The sequence below is a fragment of the Pristis pectinata genome, chromosome 14 (assembly GCF_009764475.1).
Source record: "Pristis pectinata isolate sPriPec2 chromosome 14, sPriPec2.1.pri, whole genome shotgun sequence".
In the NCBI taxonomy this organism is placed as follows: Eukaryota; Metazoa; Chordata; class Chondrichthyes; order Rhinopristiformes; family Pristidae; genus Pristis; species Pristis pectinata.
This window is the reverse complement of record NC_067418.1, coordinates 43,764,503-43,782,938: the sequence shown is the minus strand read 5'-3', so window position 1 is coordinate 43,782,938 and position 18,436 is coordinate 43,764,503. Positions and strand designations below refer to the sequence as shown.

The 18,436-nt window shown below is 43.6% G+C and overlaps 1 protein-coding gene across 1 annotated transcript; it reads right to left on the bottom strand.

The window, feature by feature from the left end:
- Positions 1 to 16,218: 16,218 nt before the first annotated feature.
- On the bottom strand, positions 16,219 to 17,663 carry chrm4a (cholinergic receptor, muscarinic 4a). Its single transcript, XM_052029391.1, has one exon. The coding sequence runs from the start codon at positions 17,565 to 17,567 to the stop codon at positions 16,311 to 16,313; it is 1,257 nt and encodes a 418-aa protein (XP_051885351.1). The 5' UTR covers positions 17,568 to 17,663; the 3' UTR covers positions 16,219 to 16,310.
- Between the last annotated feature and the right edge of the window lie 773 nt (positions 17,664 to 18,436).

Genomic DNA, 18,436 nt, shown 5'->3' with positions numbered 1-18,436 from the left:
GAAACGACGTTGGGGGGGAGGGGAGAAAAACCAGGGTGCAATCCTCCAATCTGAATTTAGGGAATTAGTAGATTAAAAAGTAGGACATGAAGGTAGTAATCTCAAGATTGCTACCTGTGCCATGTGCTAGTCAGAGTAGGAATAGCAGGATAGTTAGGGTGAATATGTGGCTTGAGCAGTGGTGCAGGAGGGAGGGTTTCAGCATTACAACAGTTTTTGGGGAGATGCAACCAGTACATACTGGATGGACTGGGATCAATGTCCTAGGAGGATTGTTTGCTAGTGGTGTTGGGGAGGGTTTAAACTGATATGGCAGGGGGAATGGGAATCAATGCAGAAAGGCAGAAGCAAAGCAGAGACCAGAGCAAAAGTTAGAAAAGAGAAAAGAATGGAGTGCCAAAAAAAAGTCAAATGCAAAAGGCACAAAGATGATTAGATTCTAAAGGGACAATGAGCGTAAGGGCACTTTATTTGAATGCCTGTAGCATTCAAACAAAGTTAGTGACTTGTAGCCCAAATCAGTACAAAGGGGTATGATTTAGTGGCCATTTACAGAAATGTTTGCTGAGTGGAGATGATTGGGAATTAAATATCCAGGGGTATCAAGTAATATGGAATGATAGGCAGGAGGGTAAGGGAGGTGGGGTAAGTGCTTGCAACTAAGGAAGAGATCAGGGCAATAGTGAGAGACTATATAGGATCTAAGGAGCAGAATGTTGAATCCATCTGGGTAGAGATTAGGAATAGTAAAGGGGGGAAAAAAAACACTGGCAGTTGTCTATAAGCCACCGAATAATACTACAGTGGCACAGGCAATAAACCAAGTAATATCTGATGCATGTAAGTTGTCATGGGGGACTTTAACATCCACATTGGGTGAATCAAGTTTATCGAGGCAGCCTTGAGACTAACTTCATAGAATGCATCTGTGATGGCTTTCTTGAACAGCATGTTAGTGAACCTATCTTAGATCTGGTCCTGTGCAATGGGAGGGGTAAAATTAATGATCTTGTAGTTGGAGATCCTCTTGGAAAGAGTGATCATAGTATGATTGAACTATTGCTCTCTCTATTTGCATGAGAAATTCAATCTAAAACCAGTGTATTATGCCACAACAGGATGAGGGAGGAGTTGTTGAGCATGGACTGGGACCACAGGCTATATGGTGAAACAGTGGAAGACTTTCAAAGACTTTGCTGTGCTCAACAAAAGTATATTCCGGTTAAAAGCAAGGACAGTAAAGGTAGGGAGAGCTGGCCTTGGATAACTAATGAAATAAAGGAAGGCATCAATCTAAAGGCTCATGCATACAAAGTTGCCAAGAGTCGTGGGAAACTGGAAGATTGGGGAAACTTTAAAAAGCAACAAAGAACCACTAAGCAATCAATAAAGAATGGGAAGATAGATAGATTATGAAAGTAGACTAGCACAAAGTATAAAAGCAGATGGTGAGATTTTTTATAATTATAAAAAGTGGAAAGAGTGGCTAAAGTGAACGTAGATCCCTTGGAAGATGAGAAGGGGGAATTAATACTGGGTAATGTGGAAATGCCTGAGGCTTTGAACAACTATTCTGTGTCAGTCTTCATGGTGGAGGACATGGCTAACATGCCAAAGAGAGACTTATGGATGCAATGGGAGGTGAGAACCTCAATATAATTGCTGTCACTAAAGAGGTAGTGCTGAGAAAACTAGTGGGCCTAAAGGTAGGCAAGTTCCCTGGTCCTGATGGAATACATCCCAGGGTACTGAAAGAAATGGCAGAAGTTATAGTAGAGGTATTTGTGATAATTTACCAAAGTTCTCTGGGCAGGTCCCAGCAGATTAGAAGACAGTGAATGTCACACCACTTCTCTTTTTAAAACAAAAGGATGTTGGCAGAAGGCAGGTAACTACAGGCTGGTTTGCTTAACATCTGTAGTCAGGAAAATGCTTGAAGCTATCATGAAGGAAGAAATGTCCAGACATCTGGACAGAAATGGTTCTGTCAGGCAGACAGCATGGATTCAGGAAGGGCAGGTCCTGTTTGACAAACTTACTGGAATTCTTTGAGGATATAATGAGCGCAGTGGATAGAAGGGAACAGGTGGATGTTGTATACTTGGATTTCCAGGTACATGTTCGATAAGGTGCTGCATAAAAGACATCCATAAGATAAGGACACGTCAAGTTGGGGGTGCAGGGTATGTATTGGCATGGATAGAGGATTGGTTAAACAGAAGGCAGAGAGTTGGGATAACTGGGTGTTTTTCTGGTTGGCAATCGGTGTTGAGTGGAATGCTGTGGGGGTTGGTGCTGGGCCCACAAAACTGTTCTTGATGTACATTAATGATTTGGAAGAGGGGACGACGTATAGCTGATGACACGAAAGTGGGTGGAAAAGCAAATTATGCAGAGATTCTGCAGAGAGATGGATAGATTAAGTGAGTGGGTAAGGGTCTGGCAGATGGAGTACAATACTGGTAAATTTGAGGTTATCAACACTGGAAGGAAAAATAGAAGATCAGATTATTATTTAAATGGTGAAAGATTGCAGCACGCTGTTGTGCAGAGGGACTTGGGAGTGCTTGTGCATAGAATGCAAAAGATTGGTGTGCAGGTGCAACAGGTGATCAAGAAGGCAAATGGAACGTTGGCCTTCATCACTAGAGGGATTGAATTTAAGAGCAGGGAGGTTATGCTACAACTGTACAGGGTGTTGGTGAGGCTGCACCTGGAGTACTGTGTGCAGCGCTGGTCTCCTTACTTGAGGAAGGTTGTGCTGGCTTTGGAGTGCAGAGGCAGTTCACAGGGTTGATGCTGGAGATGAGGGGGTTAGCCTATGAGGAGAGAACTGAGTCACCTGGGACTATGCTCACTGGAATTCAGAAGAATGAGAGGGGATCTTATAGAAACACATAAAATTATGAAAGGGATAGATAAGATAGAGGCAGGAAAGTTGTTTCCACTGGTAGGTGAGACTAGAACTAGGGGTGATAGCCTCAAGAATTGGGGGAATAGATTTGGGACAGAGATGAGGAGGAACTGCTTTTCCCAGAGAGTAGTGAATCTGTGGAATTCTCTGCCCAGGGAAACAGTGGAGGCTACCTCATTAAATATATTTAAGATGCAGCTAGATTTTTTTGTATAGTAGGGGAATTGAGGGCTATGGGGAAAAGGCAGGTAGCATGGCCAGATCAGCCATGATCTTATTGAATGGTGGAGCAGACATCATGGGCCAGTGTGGGCCTACTCCTATTTGTTATGTTCTTGCTTAACACAATTTCTATGTGCTGAAATATTCAGCATTTTGCAGGGCAAGACAGAAAACTTAATGGCTTGATAATCCATTCAAGATCAATGAAATTACATTGTAGGCAACACCTTCCCATGTTCTGATCGAAGCCACGTTCTACACAGAACTATGATCATGAGGGTAATGTGTTGTTGAGAAATGCACTTGGAGATCTCTTGGGTTTGTAAAGTTGATATTTGGAGGGAAAAGGGGACAAAGTGGGGAATAAATTATCTCCAATATGGGCTTTTTATAAATTCTTTCCACTTGTGTCCCTGGTGTATAGGTGAATGGGAGAATCTGGACAGGTGTTGATGGGAATGTGGGGAAAATAAAATCTGTTAGGGTAGGTTTAATGTTTAAACAAAAATAGTAACTTGATGGTCAGCTCAAACTCGCCAGAATGGAGGATCTGTTTCCATGCTGCTTCTGTGAATATTGATGACATCTTGCATCACACACTTTTGAGAAAGTCTCCATTGCTGCTGTGCAAGTTTTCTCACCACAGGCACAGACTTGCATAATTCATCATACCTATTGCTGCAAACAATGTGTGGAGCATCTCATCTCATCTCATCACATCAGTGCTTGGCTCTTACAGTTTTGGATAGCAAGAATGTTGAAAGTCTGAAATGACTGTCCAATTAAGGTGCTCTTTTTAAGATAGAGGGAAAATGTCTGGAGAACTTTCATCTGTCTCAAATAATCAAATGAGGATTGTAGACATCAGTCTGCTTCAGTGTCTTGGGTGGACTTCAAGCATCCGGTCACACAGCACTCTGTCAATACTACATTGAACCATTGACCTGCCACCATTGTCTAAGGCCAGAAGAATTCCAACCAGGCCAAACTGATTCTGCACAGCAACTACATCCTCCAAGTGTAACTGTCTTCAGGCACATTTAAACAGTATCTTGAATAAATTGCTCAGAGCCTTGGAAATGCATCATTAATGTTTTTAGTGCAATTACATCTTCTATTGGGGGGGGGGGGGAAGGTGGACAGAACACACAAGAAGCTGCTATTCAGTGTCAAAATAGCTTTTCATAATTCTTCACAAAAATGCATGCTTTTAATCAAGGGTGCTCAAGTGTGAAGCAGCATTGAGGGAATGAAAAAACCCATGTTAGAGAAAGTGGGTAATTGGATCAATTAAGTAAATTACACTTCCCTATTTAGGGTAATAATTGGAAAGATCCTTGCTGCCAACTTTTATAGGAACAACTGTAGATGCTGGAAATCTGAAATAAAAACAGAAAATGCTGGAAGCACTCAACAGATGGGCAGTATCTGCAGAAAGAAAAACAGATAACATTTCATATCAGAGACCTTTCATCAAACTTACTACAACAGTGTGGCGGGGGATGTTGGTGAGCTGATTCAGCAGAGCCTGAGATATCTCACGATCCTACAGTAGCTGCTGGCTGGCTTATTGAAAAGCAAGAGATCGGTGTTGCATTTATGCACGAGCCCAAAGGATTCTTTCTCTAGTTCAAGCAAATATTCACCCCATTCAGGGGATTTTATTTCTTGTTGCGGTGTGAATGTAGCCAGCATAAAGAACCCTGGTTGCTGCAGTGGTTCTGTTTGTTATTTTGAAGCAATGAGCGCACCTCCTTGGGTCCAGGAAAGAAAGGATTCCTTGGTTGAAACTCTTGCCCCTAGACTGTGCAAATTCAATGGTTCATCAGGGTCTTGAAACACTCAATAAATTTAACCTGAAAACTGGAACTAACACTGCTGCCAATTCTACCAGTTGTACCAATAGGAATCTGGTTAATGACTCTTGTGATAAAGGGGACATTTAACATTGAAAGTTCTTCCACAGTGTTTTGTTTTCAGCAGACCAGAGTTTATTAACTTATTTTGGTTGAAATATCTTCATAATTCTGATAAATGATACATTTTAAAAATCACATTCCTGGGGAGGCCCATTTACTTTTTAAGGAGTTAGGATTTCTCAGTTAATATTCTCTGCTCAACAGAGAACAGAACTAACTCCTCCAGTCTCGTATCTGAAGTTCCTGCTCCCTGGTACAATAGCAGTAAATCTCTCCTGCACCCTCTCCCAGGCCTCTTCCATCCTCCCTAGAATGTGATACGAAGAACTAGCATAACGTTCCATTTAAGCCACCACATCAACCTATAGTTGAGACTGATTTCAATCAGGTTTGGAAATTTACACCAGGATTAAAGATTTTTCACAGTGGTTCTAAACACTAGTATCATGGTGCAGGTTTTGGTGAGAGGCAAGTGTATATTATTTTATTTAAAGTTTATCCTTATTTAAGTTGATAGTTAAAGCTAGTAACATTCATGGCTAAATCATTCCAGGCTGTTTTTTTTAAGCAGAAGCTTACAGTTTGCAATGAGGAGGTAAACAAGGTACCTTGAAGGGAATTGTAATTGTGACCTTTTCAAACGGAAGCCAATTAATTTCAGCTGACAGGACCAGAGCTGTCTGAGTGGATTAAAAAGGAGGTTTTTAAAAAGGAGAAAAAACATACTGTGGTTTTTCAATGGTTTCGGAGTGCTGGGTATTTGGGGGCCACACTTTGGGAACAAAGTTTGAATTTTATTTTAAGGTACCCTTTCTAAATTGAAAGTATGGTACCAGAGGTCAAATATTGGTATTTCATCACACTTTGCTTGTAAACACTGGTGATCAGGGCAGGGCTATCTCTTCCTCAGTAATGCATACAGATGCTGCCTCAGCTCATTAGAGTAGTTTGAGCTCCTGTCCCTGTGTTTGGAACTAGCTCTCCATAGATATTTCATTGACAACATTGCTTCCAGTCACAGCCACATTGACCTCTTTCAGGCTGCATTGTTAGGGGTTAACTTGCTTAGTATGATGCAGAAGGAGGCCATTCAGCCCATGTTGGCTCCCAGTAGAGCAATTCCATCAGGCCTGTTCACCCTCTTTAATTTCCTATAACCCATTTCTCTCACATATCCCTCAACATTTTTTTTGGTCACTTGCCTACATATAGGGTAATTTAACAGAAGCCAATTAACCTACTGGAGCACTTGGGGCTGGAAATTGCAGGTAAAAGGTACAAACTCTACACAAACAGTGCTGGTGGTTGAGATTGAACCCAGGTCACTGGAGCTGTGTGGCAACAACTAATTGCTATCCACTGCCGCACAAGAGAAATGACGGGTATCTCAGAACATTTCAATGGCTTATGTTGGGTAGACTTTGAAAATCTCAAACCTAGTTGCCCTTGAACCTATTAGGGATTCAGGAGTTAGGGAATTATGTGAATATAGCAGATATTAATTCAAATGAGAATCAGTCTTCAGTTCTTAATGTAAGTTGCAAGCAGTAATAAGTTTGAATTCAAAAGGACAGCTTTGTAAACAACCAGTACTGCTTACAGAGCACAGGCTGCTGGCCCACAGTTAATTGGAGGTATGTTAATTGGCCAACATTGAAATGGGCAACACTGGCTAAGTTATTTTGTACCACTGTGACAGAGTTCAAGGAAGCTTGCAGATGAGACTGATATTGTCACTTCGCACATCAAACATGGTCACAGGCATATTTGTTCTATCAATAGTTGGGATCATTGTGAACTCAGAGTCAGTTCTCACAGCACTAATGTTGGGTGTCTGGCTTCTCTGTTGTCAGAAGCTTTTAGACCATCCGTCTGAATTACTTTGTACCGGCAAAGCTGTGTGAACATTCAGAGGTGTCTCCCATTGCAAATGTGTAACTCAAAGGAAGCATTGTCAGGCTCAAAATATTGAAGTATACCATCCTATTGCAGCTATTGAAATTATATTGAATCACTTGATGTTACCTTTGTTCTCAAGAGTATAAAAATCTGATGTACTTTGAGTTTGGGAGACTCTACTGAGAGGGTCTCCAGGAGAATGTCTGCTTGTCGTGGTGAATAAAGACTTCTGTATCACCAGCTTCAGTGTCTCTCCAGTGACTAAGATCACCAGTCACAACAGAACCAACCAAATCCTTGAATATCTGAATGTAGGACTGGAGCAGATATCTGACATGCTCCAAGAAAGTGGATTGCACATTTGTGGTTGATTTTAGATTTTGCCTTTCATATTTAGCACTGCTGGCTAGGTTTTCTTGGTGAAACCTGGCAACTAAAAGGACGACAGCATCAAAAAGGTCTTTACACCAGAAGGAGCAAGGTTACGTCATTGGAGCCCACAAAGCTGAGCTTCTCCCTTTTCAGGATTAAATCCCTAAACCTTCAGTCAGGTTGGGGGAACTGCAGAGAGTATAGGCAGATCTTGTGGAATGAAAATCACTCCACCTCTTGGAAAGCTCTCCCTCTGACGGTCAGGGCCATTTCTGTGAACTGTTTGGTCTATCATTTCCATGAAGCATTGGAATGAGGGGGTTGTCCATTGTTACAGGATGCTGAACTTCCCAAATGCAGAGTGAAATTGACCCTACCCTTGGAACCCACTTGTGAACTGTTTGAAGATTATAACCAGTTCATTGAGTAGAAAATGTATTTCATTCTGTCAATGTGCAGTCAGAACAACTTCCATTTATGTCACTCCTTTAAAGCTGCAAAAACTTTTAAGGTACTACACACGAATGTTATTGGCGATAAAACAAACCTCAACACATTTGTTAAGTGACCAAATGCTTGGTCAGAGAGGAAAGTTTCAATGACCATTGTAGTAGAAGGAAAGGTGGGAAGATTTAGGGAGTTCCAGGGCTTAAGCCCTTTACATCTGAAGGCACTGCCACCATTGGTGGAGCACCTTAAATTTGGAAATAAATATGAGGTGAATGAATATGAGTAGAGTTGATTGGGTGGTGCAACTAGCAGAGCTGCTTCCTCACAGCTCCACGGGTTCAAACCTGGCATTGGGTGCTGTCTGTGTGCAGTTTGCACATTCTCCTAGTGCCTGCATGGGTTTCCTCCGGGTGTTCCAGCTTCCTCCCACATCCCAAAGATGTGAAGGTTGAAAGCTTAATTGACCACTATAAATTACTCCCTTTTGTGTGGGTGATGGGATCTGGGGGCAGTTGATGGGAATGTGTGGAGAATAGAAAATTAGTGGGGGATGGAATTACTCTGTGAACTGGCATGGACTCGATGGACTGAAATGGCCTCTGCCACTATCATAAGGAAATGGGTAATATCAAATAATTCAAAGCACTACCGGACTGAAGGAAATGCAAAGGGAGAAGATGTTGCAGGGAATTGAAAACACGGATGGTACTTTTAATCAAAGTGTATATTAACTGGGAAATGGTGGGAGCTGGCAAAAGCAGCTGAAGGGTGGACTGGAATTAGGGTTAAGTTTGGAAGCACTCTATACATGTCAGTGATCACTTGCCCAGAAGCCAAGCAGAGTAAAACTCTGAGACGCAAGAGACAGCATATGCTGGAATCTGGAGCAACAAACAAGATGCTGGAGGAGCTCTGGGCCAGGCAGCATCTGTGGAGGGAAATGAACAGTTGACTATTTGGGTCGGGACCCTTCATCTGGATTATCTCCCCTCTATCTTTCAGTCCAGATGAAGGGTGTCAACCTGAAATGTTAACTCTCCATTTCCCTCCACAGATGCAGCCTGACCTGCTGCGTTCCTCCAGCATCTTGTTTTGTTGCTGGAGTAAAACTCCAATAACCTGTTATCCTGTCCACTGGAGATCCTGATGTTCGGCATCTAGCTCACCTGCTTCTGTTTCTGGCGTTCCCTGTAAACTCATCTGGGTTCACTGGGTAATTTATTCATCATATGGTGTAACTTTTTTTAAAAGTAAAAGTGAATTATAAGTGTGAAGGTCCATAAAATCTGGCACCATCAAGGTCCTGAGAGTGCTGGATTAATGGAGTTTTACTGTATTACTTTTACCAGGGCAATAGGTGTCTAATTAGAGCTTTGGTCTTGTGTTCTTCAGCATTGTAAACCATTGGAGTCTTTTGAACATTCAGTGAAGTTTGAGGGATAGGAGTTAGCCATTCACCTCTCAAGCCTTTTTCTGCCATTCTGTGGGGCAAAGGCAAATCTGTTTCTCAACTCTGCTTACCACAATTTGTGCCTCTGCTTGGAGATCTCATGCTAGTGGTGGGAAGCATTGAGTTTGATGCTCAGTTGCGCAATATATTTGATGGACCATCTGGTCTTGTCCATTTCTTCTTCACCAGATGTTTGTCATGACCTTAATAGATCTTCAGGGGTTGCGTACCCTCATCATTAGGATATTGGGAAATACTGCAGTTTGCTGCTTCCTGATCAATGTTGCTATCTTGGAAGCACTCCTGACTGACTCCCTGGTGAAGGGAGGTGAAACAGTTCATCGGTGTGTGTTTGTGATCACTCTCCAAGAAGTGTCTCTGAGAGCAGGCTTTGCAATTATGAGGGATCTGTGGGTGGAGTTCATAAGGGTTTAATTTGAGTAAGTAGTGGGTTTAATTTGACCCACAATAAAACCATCACAGATCCACCTTTGCAAAAGCAACATTATCGTTTGACATTTAATTCTTTTAAACAATAGCCCAGTTCTTTATTTTGGAAGCATTCCTGTTTGCACTAAGGACTTAATGTGGAGAGACTGGATAGGCCGAGCTTGTCCTCCCTGGAGCAAAGGATGCTGAGGCGTGACCTGACGGAGGAATAAAACTGAGGCATAGATAGGGTAGATAGTCAAAATCTTTTCCTGTGGGAGACGTATCAAAGACCGCATGGGTTTAAGGTGACAGGCAGGAGTTACGAAAGGAATTTGGGAATTTGTTTTACAGAGAATGGATGCTATCTGGAATGTGCTGCCTGAGGAGGTGGTGGAATTGGATACAATTACTATGGTTAAGAGGGGTTTAGACCGAATCTTGAATAGGCAAGGAATAGAAGGATATGGTCCTAATGCAGGCAAATGGGATTAGTGTAGATGAGCAAAAGGCCAGCATGGATGTGGTGGGCTGAAGGGCCCGTTTCTGTGTTGTACCACTCTGACTCTATGGTCCTCTCAGTAATCTTTGCCGATCGGAACCTGTCACGTTCTAACTTGGTTGTTATTGTGCCTTCTCTTAATCCTGAAGTTGTATGACCTTTCACACCAAGTCTCCTGCTCCCCTGAGCAACTCCTTCCAGTTCACTCCTGAACTGAGAATAACTGGAGCCTCACTGCTGGAGCTGTTGGCCTAGGCACGGGTGCTGACATTGGTTTGCTTATCCTTCCTATGAATTTGGAGGACTTTGTGGAGTGGGCCACTAGTGCGCGAACACTGAACTGCAGATAAATGATACCAATCCAATCCCTCAGACGTCAAGATTGCTTTTGCAGCAGTCATACCAGAATCTGTTAATTCCCTGGTGGAGATGCCTCGATATTTCAGATTTTCTTTGTGCATTAGTGTTAACTGTGTCTTTGAGCACTTCTGCCGTGCCTGTAAACCCAAAGGCACCTGGTTCCTGATGGACTCTCAGCCAAGTATCGCTGACCTTCCACTTGGAAATAACCACTTCCTCGTCCTTCATTCCAGTCTTCTTGGTCACTTGTGTTCTGTGCACCTTACTTTCTGAAAGGAGATCCTCCTAACTGAATATTATCAGTTGGAGCTAACAAAGGTGGCTTACTTGCAAAAACATTGAAATATTGGAAAGAGTTTCTGCTTTACCTGAGTCAAGGCTGGTGCTAACCAAAAGGATGACGTGAATTTGAGCCAAGTCAGATATCGGGTATCTTAAGAAACAATGCATGAATTGTCACTACTTGAGAGATGTGCTGGTGTATGTGCATTGGATGGACTGGGATAACAGACAAAAGCAAGACTAGCAGTTTCTGCAGGGAGGGCCGTGCTTATCAAGCAACACTAGGACAGGAATGTGATGTCTGTGCAAAACTGGCTCAACAACTGGCATTGGGAGCTTTTCTTAAAATGCCTTTTTGTTTTGCAAGTCTGTGCTGATTTAAGTTGACTAAATTGTAACATGTGAAAGAATACAAAAAAAACATTTTGGGGACAAGATGAAAGAGATGTGAAAAGTGATAAAGAAGAAAATGTAATTCCATGTTTTGTAATGAATAAGTACTAAATATCTTGTTCTGTTTAAATTGTGTCAAGTGTCAACATAAATCATTGGAAACCAGATCACCAGAGTCCATTTGGTCCAACAAATCTACTTTGGGGGGATATGGGCCAAACACAACAAATGGGACTAGCTTAGATGTGCATCTTGGTGGACATGGATGTTGGGCTGAAGGGTCTGTTTCTGTGCTATATTACACTATGATTCTATAACTCATTCAGCAGGTGACATGGATGAAGGGGAACCTAGATCCTCTTGCTGTTCCCTCACTTCACAGGCAGGGGAAGGATTGGAAAGCTCCAGTCTACGTGCTGTACATGGCTGAAATGCTTTCAGAGCAGGATCCTCACAATTCACGATGAAGATGGATATCATTTGTGCTTCTGAAGCCAAGAAAAGATAAAACTATTGAGCCATCTGCTATTGCTACATCCTATTGCTACTTCCTTATAAGCCCAAATGCAAAATTTAGGACTTTGTTCTCATTAGGACAGAGAGGCCATAGGCTATGGGTACCACTACCACCAGTGGCTGCTCCTTGCTTTTGGCTGGGGAGCAACTTGCTCTCTTAGGAAGAAAGAACATGGTGTAAAGTCCTCAAATTGTGTTGCATGGAGTTCGATCCAGGTGTGGGAAGTTATTTGTTAATGGAAGTCACAACATCTGGAGGAAAGACAACTTAAAATGTGCATTTTACCACTTCTCTCTATAAACAACAACAAATGAAAGAACACAATGTGAAGGGTCTCCCTACCATATGAGAATTCGATGTAATTAAACTATGCCCAATAGAGAGATGGTTCATGTTCCATTGTGTTGTTTTGATGTGCAATTGGTTCTTTGCTCACAGATGAATAATTATTTGGACTTTCTCTGTACATTACTTTTATCTATTTCGACATCATCTTTCACCTGTATTTGTTCACAGGATGTAAGTGTCACTGGCAGTGCCAGTGCCCAACCCTAACTGCCCTGAAATGAGGAGGCAGGTGAGAGTAAACACACCAGTGGGTTTGCGGTCACATAGGTCAGCCCATTGCAAGGATGGAAGACTTCCTTTCTTAAAGGACATGACTGAACCAGATGGGATTTTAAGGTGGCAGCACAGTGCTGCAGCTATTAGAGCTGCTATCTCTCAGTATCAAAGACTGCTATCTGTCAGTATCAGTTAAATCGTGAACTCGGGTCTTGTCTGTGTGGAGTTTGCATGTTCTCCAAGACTGTGTGGGTCTCCACCAGGTGTGCCGGTTTCCTTGCGCATCCCAAAAACGTGTGGATTGGTAGGTTAATTGGCCATTGTACCCCTAGTGTGTAGGTAAGTGGTAGAATCTGTGGGGAGTTGAAGAGGATGTGCAGAGAATAAAAATGGGATTAATGCAGGATCAGTGTGAATGGGTGGTTGGTCAGTGTGGATGCAGTAGGCTGAAGGGCCTGTTTCTTTTCTCTCTCACTCTCCCTCTTGCTCTCTCCCACACACAGTGGATCCATGGGTACCATTGCTGTGACTCACTTTCTTTAAAGAAAATATCCTCATCTACTAAATTCATCATTGGCATGATGAGATTTGAACTTGTCTCTGAATCAATGTTCTAGACCTCTGCTTGCTTGTCTAGTAACTTAACTACTACTTTACTGTGCCCTGCTGCAAAATAATTATCACTTTTGTTTATTTCAGACTTAAGCAGAATAGGTGCCCAACTGGAACCACAGTGAGCAGCACTGGGCAGCACAGTCCTTCATTAAAACGATATGCTGCTCTTGGATTATCCTGGAATGCAAAGACAATCCTGGTTTCTTTTCCCTGCTATCAACTCTGTCCTTGAACCTTTTTTCTTCTTTGATCCCTGCACCCTCGCCACTAATGTGATAATCTCATGGATTTTGTTGCCCCAAAAACCAACAGTCCGCCTGGCTTTGCTGCAACATCACATTCTTTTGCACCAAACTGCACCTCAACCTGAGGCTCTCTGGTTTCCTACTTGATAACCTTACCCCATCTCCCAGCTCATCTTGTACATGAAGCACTCTCCCTCTGTTGGCCCCGTTCTCATTAATATGCCCACTGACACTCTACATCCTCAAAGGCATTCCTTTTATTATCTATGCAATCTTCTTCCAGCTCACTGATACTGACTCACCTTGTTCCAATCTAACTACACAGTCTAAAGGAGGCCAACTCTGAGTGTCCCACTCCCACACACATCTCTTGGGGGGGGGGGGGTGGAGGTGTTCCATGGATCTGTCCGTGGCTCCTTCTTCCTCATTTCTTTATTATCCTTGGTGACATCATCAGCAGGCTTCCTGTGTACGTTCAGCAGATTTACCTGCATAGTGACCCAGCCAATAGAACCACTGCCTCACAGCACCAGTGACCCAGGTTCAGTCCTGCCCTTGGGTGCTGTCTGTGTGGAGTTTGCACATTCTCCCTGTGACTGTGTGTGTGTGTTTTCTCTGGCTGCTCTGGTTTCCTCCCACATGCCCCAAGACGTGCAGGTTGGTAGGTTAATTTCCAATGTAAGCTGGCCTTGGTGTATATGCGAGTAGTAGAATCTCTGGGGAGTTGATGAGAATGTAGGGAGAACTTCTTTAAAAAAAAGGGATTAATGTAGGATTAGTGTAAATGGGCAGTTGTTGGCCTATGTGGACTCAATAGGCAGAAGGACCCTTTGTTGTGCTGCCTCGGAGCCTATCTAATTTCCATATATGTGGTCTTGAATGAGTTACAATTTCCTCCAGTTAAACATGGGTAGGACAAAACCAATTGTCTTCCTCTCTCCACCACAACTGTGCCAGTAATTCCATCCCTCCCCTGAATCCACTCTGGTTTGAGCCAGACCAATTGCTTCCTTGGTGTTCTGTTTGGTCCTAAGCCGAGCTTCTGGTGCCCTATTCTCTATCACAACATCCTTCATCCACGTCATCTTTGCCTCTGCACCATGTTAATGCTCCACTGAACAACTGCCCGCCATCCACCCTCCACAAACATCAGCTCATCCAAAATTAGAAATGGGCTGTTCCTCACCTTGAGCTGAAAATTGTGACTGGTGTATCTCTGCCCTACGTCATCTGAATGCATTTCTTCTGTCCTTGCCAACGCTCCTTGGCTCCTGGTTCCCCCAACACTGCAGAACTTTAATATATTTAAATCCTTTCCCAGCCTCGCACAGTAACCTCCCCTCCTGTGATGATGTCTACTTTTTTTTAAATATATGGCACATTTGCCATTTCTACCATCAGCCCCAGTCTTGCTGAACCATCTGAAATCCCAGCCCTTTGAGTGAGGTTTCTGCTAAAAATCCTTTTTGGCCTGTTCTTTACCTCCTGAAGTGTCATTACATTTCCTTTTTATGTTAAGGACTCAATAGAAATGTCAACTATTGGTGTTCCATTCACCAACATTGGCGGGCAAGTTGGCCTCAAAGCAAGAAATTATGTCTCCTAAATTGCACTTTTTTGGTAAATGCCAACTTTTATTGTTAGTTCTGCGTTGTGAGAGGCAATTCTGCCTTGATTTAGAAAATAGTTGAATACTGGTGATGCAAAATACACAAACAACAGGAATGTCAGGGGTAAGTTTTTTTTTACACAGAGTGGTGGGTGCGTGGAACGCACTGCCTTCAGAGGTTGTGGGAACAGATACATTAGGGACATTTAAGAGACTCTTAGACACATGAACGATAGATATTAGAGCAGGATAAAATGTCGGCACAACATTGTGGGCTGAAGGGCCTGTACTGTGTTGTAGTGTTCTATGATCTTTAAAACGTTTAAAAAAATTGAGATAGTAGTTATTGAAACAAGTTTGGTAGTTAATTAGTTTTCAATCACCTCTCATTTGATCTCTGCAAGTCCCGAACCCCTACCATCCTGGGGGACATTTTGGGTCACTGCAGCTCATGCTTTCTTGGATTCTGAATGGGGCAACATTTCATAACAGGGACACAAGAGGCCGCAGATGCTGGAATCCGGAGCAACAAGCGATCTGGTGAAAGAACTCGGCGGGTGGAGCAGGATCTGTGGGAGGAAAGGAATTGCAGGGTTTCAACCCAAAACATGGACAATTCCTTTCCTCCCATAGATGCTGCTCCGCCCGCCGAGTTCTTCCGGCTGATTGTTTCCATCTCATAATGGAGGCCACCGAATACTTGCTACCTATGGGTGGAAGGGCCTGCTTGCTTGCTGGGTGACTCTATGACCTTCCTCGATATGATGGCAATGAGGAAAATGAAGGCAGAATGAGGGTAAATCGTCCCGTCCCTCAGCCACAAAACACGCTGCAAGGGCGAATGTTTCAGATATTTATGTAAATAATATTAAAGGATGAAAGTTACACCAATTATAGCATGATGTTGAAGATTACAGTAAGTACACTATATACCCCGATTTCTACAGCTTCATTGTTAAACAGTTCAATTCGAAATAACTGATGGATATAAATTCTGACAGTGAGTCGTGTCACCCACGTAAATTTTGCAATGAAAGTGTCGCTGTTTCTGCTGGCTGTTCCCTCTCAGCTTCCACTCGGGGGTTGATTGTTTTGTCAAGATCGCGTTACACACTTAAATGACCGGGAGTGAGGGGAAAGCTGCAATTTAATCTCGGGACCCGGGTGAATGTCAGAGATCCTAAGGAAGGGTTTTGACCTCGCACGTTACATTTCAACCACAGCATTCACTCAGTTGCTTGGATATCTTACACTTCTGCTTTGTTTTATTCGTTGCAATAATTGACTCAGGGCGCTTCGGCGGCTCGACCCTTTCTGAATTTCCGACTGGGGTCCGCCACTTACTGCCACCCGCCTGATACTGCGATGAGTTATAATTACGTCCCCCCCCCCCAAAAAAAAACAGTCCGTCTTTGCTTATATGGTATGTACATGCTTTGCTTCAAGGGGAGAGAGATTTAGAAGTTTGGACTTGGAACTAAAGCACAGTGCAAACCCGAAGCCTCAGGAATGAGCATTTTACAACACGTCCAGTTTTATAGCCATGGTAAACACACACGGCGAACGCTTTATCTTGCATTGCCAATATTCTTGTACTTGCACAGTAACAACTGTTTGAAAGTCTTCTTGAAGGTAATGTTGCAGAGGGCGTAACAAGCTGGGTTCACGGTGCTGTTGATGTAACACAGCCAGTAGCCAATGGTCCAGACAGTCTCGGGGACACACTCCTCGCAGAAGGTGCTGATGAGCACCATGACATTGTAAGGGGTCCACGTTAGGATAAACGCCAGAAGGATCGCAAAGATCGTCCGGGTGACCTTCTTTTCTCTGGCCGCCACTTGGCGCCGCTTTCGGACTTGGCTTCTGGCAATGTTGGCGAATTTCCTGGCCACGTTGCCGGGCTTGTTCTCCGCCACGTTGTGGGTGGCGTTGCCGGGCATGATCTCGATGGCGGTGACACACTCGTTGCCGCTCTGCTTGGTGACTATCTTGATCCTTGACCACTTGGAGCCCTGCATCTTATTGAGCGCAGGGAGCTGCGCGTTCTGCACCACGTCCCCTTTGAGGATGGACGGGGCGGTACTGGCGGAGCTGGATTCGTTGGACGTCTTCTCCTCTCGGTGGCTGGCCGCCCCGGGGTTGGTGGAGGAATTCTCCTCCAACTTCCCATTCTTGACCGTGTCACCGAAGGAATCCGTCGTCGGTTTGGGCGTGTTGTTGTTATTCTGGTGCCTGCTAAAGTAACCCTTGAGCAAGTTGGAAGAGCGAGAGGTCTTCTCTTTCTGACTCTCGGTCCTGTGGCTTTTCATCCTGCTCCTGCTGGCCAGAGAAACTTGGATGTAGAGGACGGTCATGATGACTACTGGGAGGTAGAAGGCTGCGATAGCCGTGCCAAATGTCACGCCGGGGTTGGAGAGGAACTGAATGTAACACTGGCCCTCTTTCACGGTGCGTTCGCCAACAACGAACTTCCAGAAAAGGATGGCTGGCGCCCACAAAATGAAAGAAAGGATCCAAGCCGCCGCTATCATTAGCCCAGCCATCTTATTGGTCCTTCGAGCCGGATAGGTCAGTGGCTTGGTAACGCAGAAGTACCTATCGAAACTGATGATCAGCAGGTTCATGACAGAAGCGTTACTTGTAACGTAATCCAGGGCTAGCCACAAGTCGCAGACCACAGCACCCAGTGGCCAGTAGCCTTTAATAACATAGATGGTGTACAAGTTCATAGAAAAGATTGCAATGATGAGATCAGCGCAGGCCAAGCTAAATAAGAAGTAGTTGTTCACAGTCTGCAACTGACGATTAACTTTGATGGATAACATGACGAGTATGTTGCCCACCACCGTGACCAGGCTGAGGGAGCCAGTTACCACAGATATAAAGACAATCTCAACAGTCTTGTAAGGGCTGGTCTGTACGGTTACGCTTGTGTTTAAGTTGGCTTCGTCATTCTCAAAAGTGGAATTCCCCATTTTGAGCAGCAGGGTTTCTCCAAAGGCGTTATGCAAAGAACCTGAAACACACAGAGAAGCAATGATTAGAGTTACGAAGACCCACTCCCCTGCCCCTTAGTTTTTCCAAGTCTTTCATCCATTGTGGTTTGATATAAAAATCTACAGCTGCTGCTTGTGGTCCAATAGTGAGCATTGCTGAGGTCTCCTGAGGGTGTTGCATATATGGAACCACCTGCTAGAAGAAGTTGTTGAGGCGAATACAGTAACAACACTTAAAAGACACTTGGACCAGGTACATGGATAGGAAAGGTTTGGAGGGATATGGGCAAACAAAGACAACGGAGATTTGCTTAGATGGGCATCTTGGTCAGCATGGACAAGTTGGGCTGAAGGGCCTGTTTCTGTGCTGTATCACTCCATGTCTCTGACGTTTTTTTCTAGTTTACTGTTGGGACATGAATAATTAAAGCATGTTAATGGAAGGGGAGAGTTATGAAAGGCATAGGAACAAGAGCATGCCATTTAACCCCTTGAGACTGCTCTGCCATTTAATGACATCATGGCTGATTCTTATGCCAAAACCATCGATTCACCATGATGCCATATAGTAAAATATATGGCATCATGTTGAATCGATGGTTTTGGCATAAGAATGGCTAGCAACAATTTAGAAACCCAACTTAAAGGTATTAAAGAGCTAACATCAATGATTATCTCTTGTTTTTTTGGGAAAGATT

What these genes read in the sequence shown, in the direction of transcription:
- chrm4a (XM_052029391.1), bottom strand. Translation starts at nt 17,567, where the DNA reads ATGTTATCCATCAAAGTTAATCGTCAGTTGCAGACTGTGAACAACTAC.